Source organism: Elaeis guineensis, chromosome 7 (assembly GCF_000442705.2).
Source record: "Elaeis guineensis isolate ETL-2024a chromosome 7, EG11, whole genome shotgun sequence".
Lineage (NCBI taxonomy): Eukaryota > Viridiplantae > Streptophyta > Magnoliopsida > Arecales > Arecaceae > Elaeis > Elaeis guineensis.
Window position 1 is genome coordinate 90152473 of NC_025999.2, and position 11632 is coordinate 90164104.

The 11632-nt window shown below is 41.8% G+C and overlaps 1 protein-coding gene across 1 annotated transcript; it reads left to right on the plus strand.

The window, feature by feature from the left end:
* The first annotated feature begins 4212 nt into the window (after positions 1-4212).
* LOC140859501 (protein NEGATIVE REGULATOR OF RESISTANCE-like) lies at positions 4213-4986 on the plus strand. The gene has a single exon (XM_073261482.1). It carries the CDS (start codon positions 4271-4273, stop codon positions 4730-4732), a length of 462 nt encoding a protein of 153 aa, XP_073117583.1. The 5' UTR covers positions 4213-4270; the 3' UTR covers positions 4733-4986.
* The last annotated feature ends 6646 nt before the right edge of the window (positions 4987-11632 follow it).

An 11632-nucleotide genomic window follows, 5' to 3' on the forward strand; every position in this document is an offset into this window, starting at 1 on the left:
TGGAGAGTTGTATCGGAACTACAAGGTCAAACTCCACAGAGGGTGGCTAGAGCACCATAGGGACACTGAGGAGGAGCTTGTTCCTTGGATCCAAGACTGTCCCTTGAGTCAGTGGAAGGGGATGGTCAGACATTGGAAGAGCCAGAAGTTTCAGGTTTAATTTATAACTTATGAATTTTTTATTATACTAATAATTATATTTGATTTTAATTTATGTAATTTAAATTCTTTTTAGGTTGCCTCCTGTCAAAATTGGAAGAATCAGACTGCTCAGGAGTATACACACTCTCAGCCATGAGTCTATGGCCAGTCGTTTGCATAGAGAGAAAATAAATTCTGACCCTTAGTTTATATTGAATTATTAATTTTTTGTATGTTTCTAATAAGCTGATTGATTATTATAGCTGATGAGAGAGGGGGTGATGCCCACCCATAGCATAATTTTTCGATCCTGTCGTACGGACAAGAAGGGCAGACTGATGAACACTGCGATCGCAAGGTTTTGTAAGTAATAACTAGAGTATGATTAGTATGATTAGTATTATAGCATTTCTTATGAGATTTTATTTGAATTTGCAATTACAGGAGCAGTTTGATGTGCTTACGAGTGAGGGTCCGGACACTTCTGGTCCCTATGACCATCTGTCTTAGGTCTTGGGACTTGAGCACTCTGGAAGGATTCGTTGCAGGCCCGAACATACACCGACGAGTTACTGGTCTGAGGCAAGCTTCTCCTCACATGCTTCTGGGATTGTCAGTCGGGAGCAGCTTGACAAGGCTTTGGCACAGGCAGCTCAGACTCAGGAGCACGCATCTCAAGCTGAGGAGCACGTATTTTAGCTACAGAGCGTCATGTCTGCTATGGTGATACAGCTCTTTGCTTATTTTGGAGCTTATTTTTCTAGCATTTAGGATATGTTGGCCAGCGTTTCAGCTCTAGCTTTAGCCCCTCTAGCTCCTACAGCTCCTGCTTCATCCCCTCTCGATAATGACGAGATGCTTGAAGAGAAAGATTTAAATTTAGTAGATTTTTAATGTATTTTATTTTTATTTAAAAATATTGTAATAAAATTTGATCAGTAATAAAATTTGAGTATTTGAGACATATTCCTGCATTATTATTGAGTTTTATGTGAAACTTTTGGTTCTTTCAAGTTTTAATTTGAGCAATTATATATTGAACTGCGTTTATTAGGTAAAAAAAAGATAAAAAAATAAATTTATATTTTTTTTGCTGTCCAACAGTCTATGGTAGTGATTGCGCAATCACTGTCGTATATGTACCAACCACTGTCATATATCTGTGCCAACTGCTGCCATAATCTATGATAGTGGTTCAATAACCGCTGTCATAATCTACAACAGCGATTATAATAGCGATTTTCTACCTGCTGTTAGAGGATCTATAGCAACAGTTTCTAAACCGCTGCTATAGAAGCTATAGTAGTGGTTTAGGAACTGCTACTGTAAAAGCTATAGTAGTGGTTTAGGAACCACTGATTTAGATTTTATAACAGCGGTTTAAGAACCACTACTATAGATGCTATAGCAGTAGTTTACCAACCGCTGCTATATACCACTGTGATAGATCCGGTTTTAACAGCAATTTAATAATCGCTGCTATACCTATGTACGGCAGTGGTTACCATAACCGCTGCAATAATCACTGTCATAGATCTACGGCGATGATGATAGTAGCAGTGGTTATGAATCTGTTGCCATAAGATATGACAGTGATTTTTTTGACTACGACAGTAATTTTAAATCGCTGCTGTAGCCCTGTCCTATAGTAACGAGCAGCAATATACATATCATTTATAATTTCTACCCTTTCTAAAATAATTATTAAAAGGGTGTCAATTTCTCAATCTCAGGCACCCTAAACCCCCCCCCCCCCCCACACCAAAACCACATTGGAGAACTAAATACACATTACCTTTCCCTCCACAAGTTTATCCACAAATACTGTCGCCTTTTCATCACCTTGATTTGTCTCCAAAAGGGAAGTTAGTCACCATGAGTAAATGTGCTCTCCTTTGTAGGAAGGGATGGCAATCACTGGACCGTTATGATGAGGTCGTGAACCTAGAGGTTGTGCTGGGTTTGGGCTTGGATTGGAGAGGAGGGATATGAACAGGGAATGAACAGGATGTGTTTGTCAACAAGGGTCCTTGAGAACATGGCATAGTAAGAGGGTGATGAGATAACTAAATATAGATGAAGCTTTCCAATTCGTGCCAAGGCCGTTGTCTGAAAAATCGGTGCGGTAGGCGGATCTTCTATAGTCGGCCCGGCCCAAGGCAACTCTTGGACGGAGTGGTGAATTGAGGGTATTTTTTATCCTCCCTCCTCAACAGTCTTGTTAATAAATGCATTGGGCATTTCTTAAGAATGTTTTACTTCATTTTGAATTTTTTGTGTTAGACTGACGTAATAAATAACCTTGCCAGGACACCATGAAAGGTCTAGAGGAACAATTAATATCATTTCTTAATATATTTCTAGAATAATACCTAGTATTCCATTTACAAGAAAACAATTCAGAAAATCATCTGTGAAAAGATAGAGGAAATTGATAATTTTCTTCCACGAGACATGGGTAACATCCATACCGTCGAAGTTTCTCAGCAAAGAAAAGAAAATTACAGCTCGTACTTGCAACCATGGATTTCACCTGCATCTTTTCATAAATAAATAGTTTATTTTTTTTTATAATATCAACTATTGGATAGTGTAATGACTATTTTAAGATCTATACAGATATATGAAAAAAAATTTAAAACATTTTGAAAATTATATGAGGCATGATGCAATGGTTGATATTGTGAAATAGGATTAATCATTCCTTCGCACGAAAGATACATTCCGAAACCTACAACTTGGGGGGGGGGGGGCGTGGTGTAGAAGGTGACTTATCGTGATTGCTAGGAAGTCTCTCCCTCATCTAAATTTTTCTTCCAAGATGAGATGGTTGACGTGAGAAAATGTCTCGATGGTTTGTTTTGTATGTCACGGATCTAGATTTTTTTAACACCTTCCCCGACTTCGAATGGATGGACCAAGATCATTCGGATTTAGAAACTTCAGCAGCGATTGACCTTTTACCTCGAACTGTAGTGTTGCCCGTTTAAAACGGTGATTTTGCGACAACAGTATTGGGTAGTTGGCTACTGTTTGATTGGTCAAAGGAGCTATTTCCACCAGGTCTTCGTTGGTGGAACAAGTCCAACAAACAGCGGTACGTTTCTTCCAGACACAACTAAGGACATCATAGTGGACCTACATTTCCTAATGCGTGCGAAGCTCTTGTTGGCATTTTGTCGCTCTTATTTGGCCAGGATACGCAGTCAAGTCTATCTAAAATTTAGAAGGCATTTTTCCTAGACTTGGCCCATTGACCTTTCCACTCGAGCTGTGACAAACAATTAACCCACACGTTAGTTCCTTGAAGAGAGACATTGCCCGACATATGACCAAAACTATCATCCAACTGGATGTCCACACAACTATGAATGCGCGTGTGGACATCCAGTAGCTCTCATGGTTCATATTTGCCTTGACTTGCGTGTGAACACAGATCACGAAGTATTATTGCTGTTTGTATGAACTCACGAACTTTACTGCATGTGTAGGATATCATGTCGTGCTAAATTCACACATTATTAGACGTAAAACTCAGTTCACCATTAGACGTCTAAAATTTCAACCTATGAGCTAGTCATCAGCTATGGTGCCTTGCAATAGACGACGCCCAAGTAGAGGATAAGCATTTGGATACCATTCCTTCCACCACAGGAATAGACACTCACCCGTTCAACGTCCACCAATCAACGGCACAGATGACATCAGCGGTGGAGGAATATGAAAAAGGAATGGCATCGAAATCTCATCTTCCATCATCTCGCCATTCTGATTGAACAGCCACCAATCAACGGCACAGATGCTCCCACCCACGTTGGGAGAAATATCAACGTTCGCCCGGCCAAATGATCCAGCACCCAACGACGAAAACTACAGAAAAATGAAAGGTAGAATCGCAACCCGACGTCCACGTGGGTGCCATCATTGACGGACGGATCGGTTGCCTTACCTCATCTAACTGACGTCATCCATCCAAAACGGGCGACGTCATCCATCACAAACGGGCGACGTCATCATGGTGGCGTGTCGTGACCAACACCGTCGTCGTTCTTTAATATCTCTAGCCCAACCCACCCCAGAGCAGCACCTTCAAGAAAAGGGGCCAAGAAACTTAACGGCAGGAGTTGGAATGGAGACGGCAACAAGGAAACGGCCGGCGGAAGGGGGCGAGGAGGCCAGGAGAACGAAGGCGCGAGGTGGGGAGGAGGAGATGGAGGAGACGGATCGATCGGTAACCGACGACAAGGTGGATGAGTTCTTCGCCATTCTCAGCCGTATTCGCGAGGCGACGAGGTGCTTCCCCGTGAGGGACGGTAACGGCGGCGTCCGAAGAAGGTCGACGGCTGCGGAGGGGCTGTGGAGGTGGCAGCCGAGGTTCCAGAGGGAGGACTTCGAGGATGCCAGCGGCGTTAGAGATGACGGGAGGTGGAGGGGAACGGAGGATGTGGCGAGCGGCGGAGAGTTGGTGGAGGAGGAAAGGGTGGCGGAGAACACGATCCCGGGACGCCTCGATTTGAACGCCGACCCGGCCAGCGAAGCACCGGGTCTCGGGAGCATGAGCGGTGACTCTACCGCGCCCGTCGCAACTTAGATCCGGTTGATGCGGACTCCTTGCGGTGTGCGGCCGGCGGTACTCTTACCGATGTCACCGTTGCGCAAATGGCGCCTCCATCCCCTCCTGCTTCCTGGAAGTTTCCTTCTTTTCTTTTCTTTCCTTTTTCTTCTTTTTGTTTGTGTGTTTTCTGCTGAGAGTTTTTAGCACCGTTCGTTGTGGCCCTTGGTGTCTGTTATATTTTATAGTGCATATGAAAAAAGAACAACTGTTACTTGCTTTGGTGCCTGTTATACTTTATGGAGCATATGTAAAAGGAACAACTGTTACTTGCTTTTGTTTCCGAACGTTTTGCTACCACGTCGATGTTGAGGTTGTACGTCCAAATGTATTACAATCTAAAACCACCACAGAGTTCTGTCTAATTTAATTAACTAAGGGGGATACAGGAATGCCAATAGACCTCTCATGTGCAGATTGCAGAAGCGATGCACTGACATTTGGATCAGAGTTGCAATATGTTTATGTACAAAATAAGTAGAATATTTTAATTAAATGAAAGAATATTTGAATAATTTGGGTTTTAGCTCCTAGAAAGTCTTGATATTGCAAGATTTATATCTTCTATATTTTAGGAGCGTACGATTCATTTAAATATGCTCTTTAGCCAAGGAATATATATATATATATATATATATATATATATATATATATATATATATGTCATTTATTTTAACGATTTTTTCTGAATTATGTAGAAAGGCGTAAAATTGAAGTCTCAGATTTTTTTAGCCACCAAAGATCTGCCAATGATGATGGGATGGACGAACACAGCTGCCTAATAGTTATCTCTATTTTAACCGCATGGAAACTTATGGTGGTTATTTCGCGCACGTTATAACCTCCCTCTCATACAACCCAAGGCACGCCAAGCCATTCATTTTCACTACGTTAGACACGCAATTCACGTTCATAGATGATGTGCTGGTGCTCAGGGAAGCATAGGACCGCAACTACACATTCAATTATTGATACGTACGTGTATCTACTTGGAAATAATTTACATTATTTAAAATAAGGGAAAGGCCAAAGAATATTTCTTCCAAGAACGTCGTACGATTGTTTACCAGAAACAAAAAAAAAACAAAGTACGATTAAGCATTAAACAGCTTTACAAAAATCACGAGATGCTTGTGTACGGTGACATCAGCTTGCAACCAGGTCAGGGCCGCAAATTTCCAAAAGGAAAACAAAAGGTCATAATTAATAAAAAGAAAAGCGGTTGCCATTAAACCTAAGGAGAATATATTTGCAGGCAATGGAGCAGTTGATCTACCCTACCCTCACCCTAAGCAATGCACTTGGCACTGCACCAACCATTCACGAAGCGGTGCATGGATTCGCGCGGGGACCCACAACATGGAAGAGCGGGAAGTTTCGTGGGGCTGACACCGCCACCACGCTGCACGTTTGACAAGGTCACCGTACGAAACCGGGTCTCTTTGCGCATTAATGCCAGGTGGGGTGGGTTATTTTACCGAGACCTTGACCGCTCTCGAGGCCGGAGGTCTTTCCTTGGTACTACTGCGGGGCCCAGCGATCGACTGGTGACACCTATCAGCGTCACTTTGACACCGTAGGCAGGGGCGGTCGCACGTCATTGTCTTCGAGCTCTAGTTGTGCGCGTTTTCTCGGTGATAACTGTGATTATTTCTCGGGAGTTTCTCGCCCAGTCACCAACGGTTCCGGTTGCATCTTTCGCGCGAAGAAGGATTGATCTCATTTTCCAAACGTCAACCGTTGGATCGCGCCTTGCACAGATTGCAAAGCACTCCAATCGCTCTGCACCTGCTTGCCAAGCTCTCCAAGTGGATGTTACGAGATCTAACGGTTGATGTCGCGAAGGAAAGGGATTCATTCTTTCGCGCGAAAGATACAACACGAACCCGTCCCGAAATGGCGTTAAGACTTAGCTGTGTTTTTGTGGGAAAGTTTTTTTCCAATGCCTTGATGATGACCGATCGTCATGCGTGAACACGTGATGGCAACGCGTGGTAGGTGACGAGATCAAATTAAAATATTGCTGATGATTCCCTCGAAGTTTTGGGTTGCTTTTGATGTATCAGCGGATAATTTTGAAAGTTTATATGAATTATTCGAAAAATAAATTATTATTATTAAATTATTAATAATATTAATTATTATTTTTGATATATATAGATAATATTATTATTGAAGTAAGTCAATTGATCTCTGATTTCGATTTTATATCGATCGCATGAACATATTACACTGACTCACAATCGACTAACCAATCAATAATCGATTATTATCAACCAATAACAGAACTCATTTAATCTTCGATCGAAGACCATCAGTATATCAGAGTCAGAGTTACGGACCGATACTCATTCGGATCTCCAAGACTATCGATTTATCAATATTACCGACATATAGTCGGCCTACCTTCTCAACACATCCTAACCGTTATGAATGGTCATTGACTACGTGTCACGATCATTAATGGGAATAAACAGCCCACTAACTCTACGATTATAGTCCAATAATTTAGCATAACTTCACGATTATGCTCCGATAATTTAGCATCATAAAAAGCGAAACTACGTACTCGACGGTTACATCAGAATCATCTATAAAATGGAGGTAAACGAACAGCACGGATTTGACAATTATGGGCAAAAACTCTATCGTTTTAAATACTCTTTACCTACTGTTCACCAACCCCCTCTCTGACTCAAGCATCGAAGGGTCTCCGCCGGATACAACTCTGATCTGTGAGGACTTTATCTTGCAGGTGCTCTTTACCGGCGACAAGTCACAAGAGATTGACCGTAACAGATTGACACACCAGATAGGGGGGACTACAGTCAACCATGCATGCCAAGAACCAGAGCACAACATTCGATTGGATCGGTGAGGCAGTCTTCCCATCGGAAAGATGTTCCTCTCCCACCTCCGGTGGTAGAGCTCAGTTCCTCACGTCCTGTGGTCACCATGAACGCACAGATTACTGTACTTATGCAACAAATAAAAGTTTTGATGGAGGCGGATCGAAGCCTCCAGCAGCAACAAATTCAGTAACAGCAGCTGGTGCTAGTGGAGCAACAGGTGGCCCAGTCAGTGCCATATAGGCATAGCCGCCATCCTCCACGGCCTCACCCTCCTCATCTCTAGAGCGACTGTCTCGACACTCTCATCGAGATGGGGCATCTACATTCTCGGCACTTTCACCGTGCCATCCATCATTCGCAGCATTCTCTCTCTCTCTTTCTTGTGCATACAGTATCAAAAAGGAGAAACGACCGCGGACACCTTCTGCTTCTTCTTCCTCGAACTCTTCAGGGGGTTCTACCCCTGAAGTTTTCCAGTAATGACGACTCGACAACTATGAACGTAAGTTAAGAGAAATTGATTGCCAGCTCATCCGACTTTAGGTAGAAGGTCGGAAGTCTTTCAATGACTATGACTTCCACACTGTCCAGCCTTTCTCTCGACACATCTTGGATGAACTGATTCTCTCTCGATTCAAGATACCGCAGATGGAGTCATACGATGGCTTCACTGACCCAATCGATCATTTCGAGAGCTATAAGGCTTTCATAATGATCTAGGAGGCAATCGATGTCCTCTTATGCATTGACTTTTCGACAACTCTTCAGAAGGCTGCTCGAGCCTGGTATTTCGGACTTCAATCGGAGAGCATTAACTCTTTCAAACAGCTTGTACATTCTTTCGTGGTCTACTTCAACATAAATTGAAGGCTGTCATGGACATCTGATAGTCTCTTCTCAATCAAGCAAGGTGAGACAGAGACATTGAGGGACTTTGTGGCTCGCTTCGATGCGACCACACTTGAGGTTAGAGATCTCAACGAAGACATGGCTATATCGGCTATGAAAAAGGGTTTGAGGAGATCGGGATTCACCTACTCTCTAGACAAGACTCTCCCTCGGACTTATGCTAAACTTTTGGAGGGCGCATATAAATACATTCATGCGGATGAAGCTACTTCTGACCGATGCCAAACAGATGAAAAAAGTCAGAAGAAGAAACAAAAAAAAAGTGAAGCTCCAGCCGAATCAAATAGGCCGATTGTCGATAAAAGAGATTCACTTCGATGGCGGAGTCCGAAGCTGAATAATTATGGCAGGTATGACTCCTACACTCCTCTCTCTGCTCCCCGTGCATAGATCCTGATGGAGATTGAAGGAGAAGAGTACTTACGACACCCCTCACCAATAAAAGCACTATCAAGGAGTCGAGATAGGAAGAAGTACTATCGGTTCCATCGTGATCACAGTCACGATACTGAATAGTGCATCCAGATCAGGGATGAGATAGAGGTCTTGATTCGATGAGGCTATCTCGAGATATTCTGACGTGATCTTCCAACTCAACCTGCTACCAACCAACAACCTCAGCCGCAAGCTAAAGAGACACTCAACAATTGATCAACGATGGGAGTAATCAACATGATCTCCGGATGACAGAAGAATTGGGGGGCAACTTTTGAAGAAGAGTCGACAAAGAAACGATGACTCGACAATATAATAACTTTTTCGGAAGAAGATATTCGGAGAATACAAAATCTCCATGATGATGCTGTCATTGTTTTGGCAACGATAGCAAATTATGATGTAAAAAAAAATTTAGTGGATAATGAAAGCTCGATGGATGTTTTATTTTACTTGACTTTCTCTCGAATGCGACTACCAACTGATCAATTTAGAAGAGTCTCGACGCCATTGATCGGTTTTACAGAAGATGTAGTCGTTGTGGAAGAAGAAATCACTCTCCTATTAATCGCAGGAAATGAACCACAATAAAGTACTGTTCTCGTGATATTCATGATTGTCTGAGTTTTTTCGACTTATAATGCCATACTCGGACGACCTGATCTAAATGCTTTGAGAGCAGTAGTTTCGACTTATCATCTTTTAGTCTGATTTTTGATAAGAAATGGAGTCGTAGAGATGCATGGAGATCAACAACTTGTCCGATACTGTTTTCTAGTTTTCACACAAAATAATCAACTCGAAGACTCTTTGTCAGTTGATAAATTAGATCAAAAAAAAAATAAAGAAAGGGGTGAACCAGCTGAACAACTGATTTTCATCCCATTAAAAGAAGATCCTAAAAAGACCGTCCAAATACGATCACAGCTGCCTGATTCAGAGCGATAGCGGCTAATAAACCTGCTCAGAGCAAATGTCGACATTTTTGCTTGGTCGGCTACTAATATACCAGGCATTTCTCTGGAAGTAATAATCTATCGGTTAAATATTGATCCAAAGGTTAAGCCGATGAGATAAAAGAAAAGGCCTTTTGCTCCTGAAAGACAGAAGGTCATTGATGAAGAGGTCGACAAGCTCCTCGCAGTTGGCTTCATCAGAGAAGCTATCTATCCTGATTGGCTCACCAATATAGTGATGGTGAGAAAGGCCAGTAGAAAATGAAGAATCTGTATCGATTACATAAATTTAAACAAAGCTTGTCCGAAGGACAGTTTTTCTTTACCAAAGATTGATCAACTAGTTGATGCGACTTCGAGGCACCGACTCTTAAGCTTCATGGATACCTTTGCAAGCTATAATCAAATTCAGATGGCATCCGAAGATAAGAAGCACATAGCTTTCGTAACTGATAAAGGCATTTACTGCTATAAAGTAATACCTTTAGGTTTAAAAAATATTGGAGCCACATATCAATGGCTAGTCAACAAAATCTTTAAGACACAAATCAGGTGAAATATAGGAGTGTATGTAGACGACATGCTGGTGAAAAGTCCTCAAACTACTGATCATGTTTGGGATCTGAAAGAAGTCTTCAGCATATTTTGATGATATCAGATGAAGTTGAACCCGACAAAATGTGTGTTCGGAGTAATTTCTGAGAAGTTTCTCAAATTTTTTATGTCCCAACGAGGAATCGAGATTAATCCCAAGAAAATAAAGGCTATCATCAACATGAAGCATCCTAGCTCCAAAAAAGAGATACAACAGCTCAACGGAAGGATCGCCGTACTCAACCGATTCATATCAAGGTCGGTAGAAAGATGCTTGCCTTTCTTTAAGATCTTGAGGCAATCGAATGATTTCATATGGTCAGATGAGTGTGGATAATCTTTCGAAGACCTAAAAGGATATTTAACATCTCCACCGCTGCTTACAAAATTAAAGATCAGAGAAATTTTATATCTCTACTTAGCGACATCGATAAAGGCAGTTAGTTCGGTACTTGTCCAGAAGGATGAAAACTGAATTCAACGACCAATCTACTACACTAGCAAGGTGCTTCATAATACCGAAGTGAGATATTCAAAAATAAAGAAAATGATCTACACTCTAATCATATCATCACAACTTCGTCTATACTTTCAAGCACACCCTATTGTCGTCTTGACAGATCAGCCATTGAAGGTAATATTACACCGACCTGATACGTCGGGTCGAATGGCAAAGTGGGTAATAAAGCTTGGCAAATTTGATATACAATATTGCCCACGTCCATCAATGAAAGTGCAAGTTTTGGCCGACTTCGTCGCAGAGTGTACAATACCGAATAATAATCTTGAGGATGAAGTTAATGACAAAATAAAGCAGGCAATGACTCTCGAACCTGACTGGACGTCGATATGGGTGCTACATATAGATGGAGCACCTAATGCATAAGGCAGCAGAGCTGATCTCATCCTCACTAATTCTGAAAGGGTTATTATTGAATATGCCCTTTAATTAAACTTAAAGCTTTGAATAACCAAGCCGAATATGAAGCACTCTTAGCTGACTTAAAAATTATCAAGGAGCTTAATATCAACAGTCTGAAAGTCTTCACCGATTCATAACTAATTGTTGGATAGATTAAGGGTGAGTTTGATGCCCAAGATCCCATTATGATGAAGTATCTTCAGAAGGTGAA

Bases quoted from the DNA above. Each gene is read 5' to 3' on its own strand.
- LOC140859501 (XM_073261482.1), top strand. From the start codon at position 4,271: ATGGAGACGGCAACAAGGAAACGGCCGGCGGAAGGGGGCGAGGAGGCC.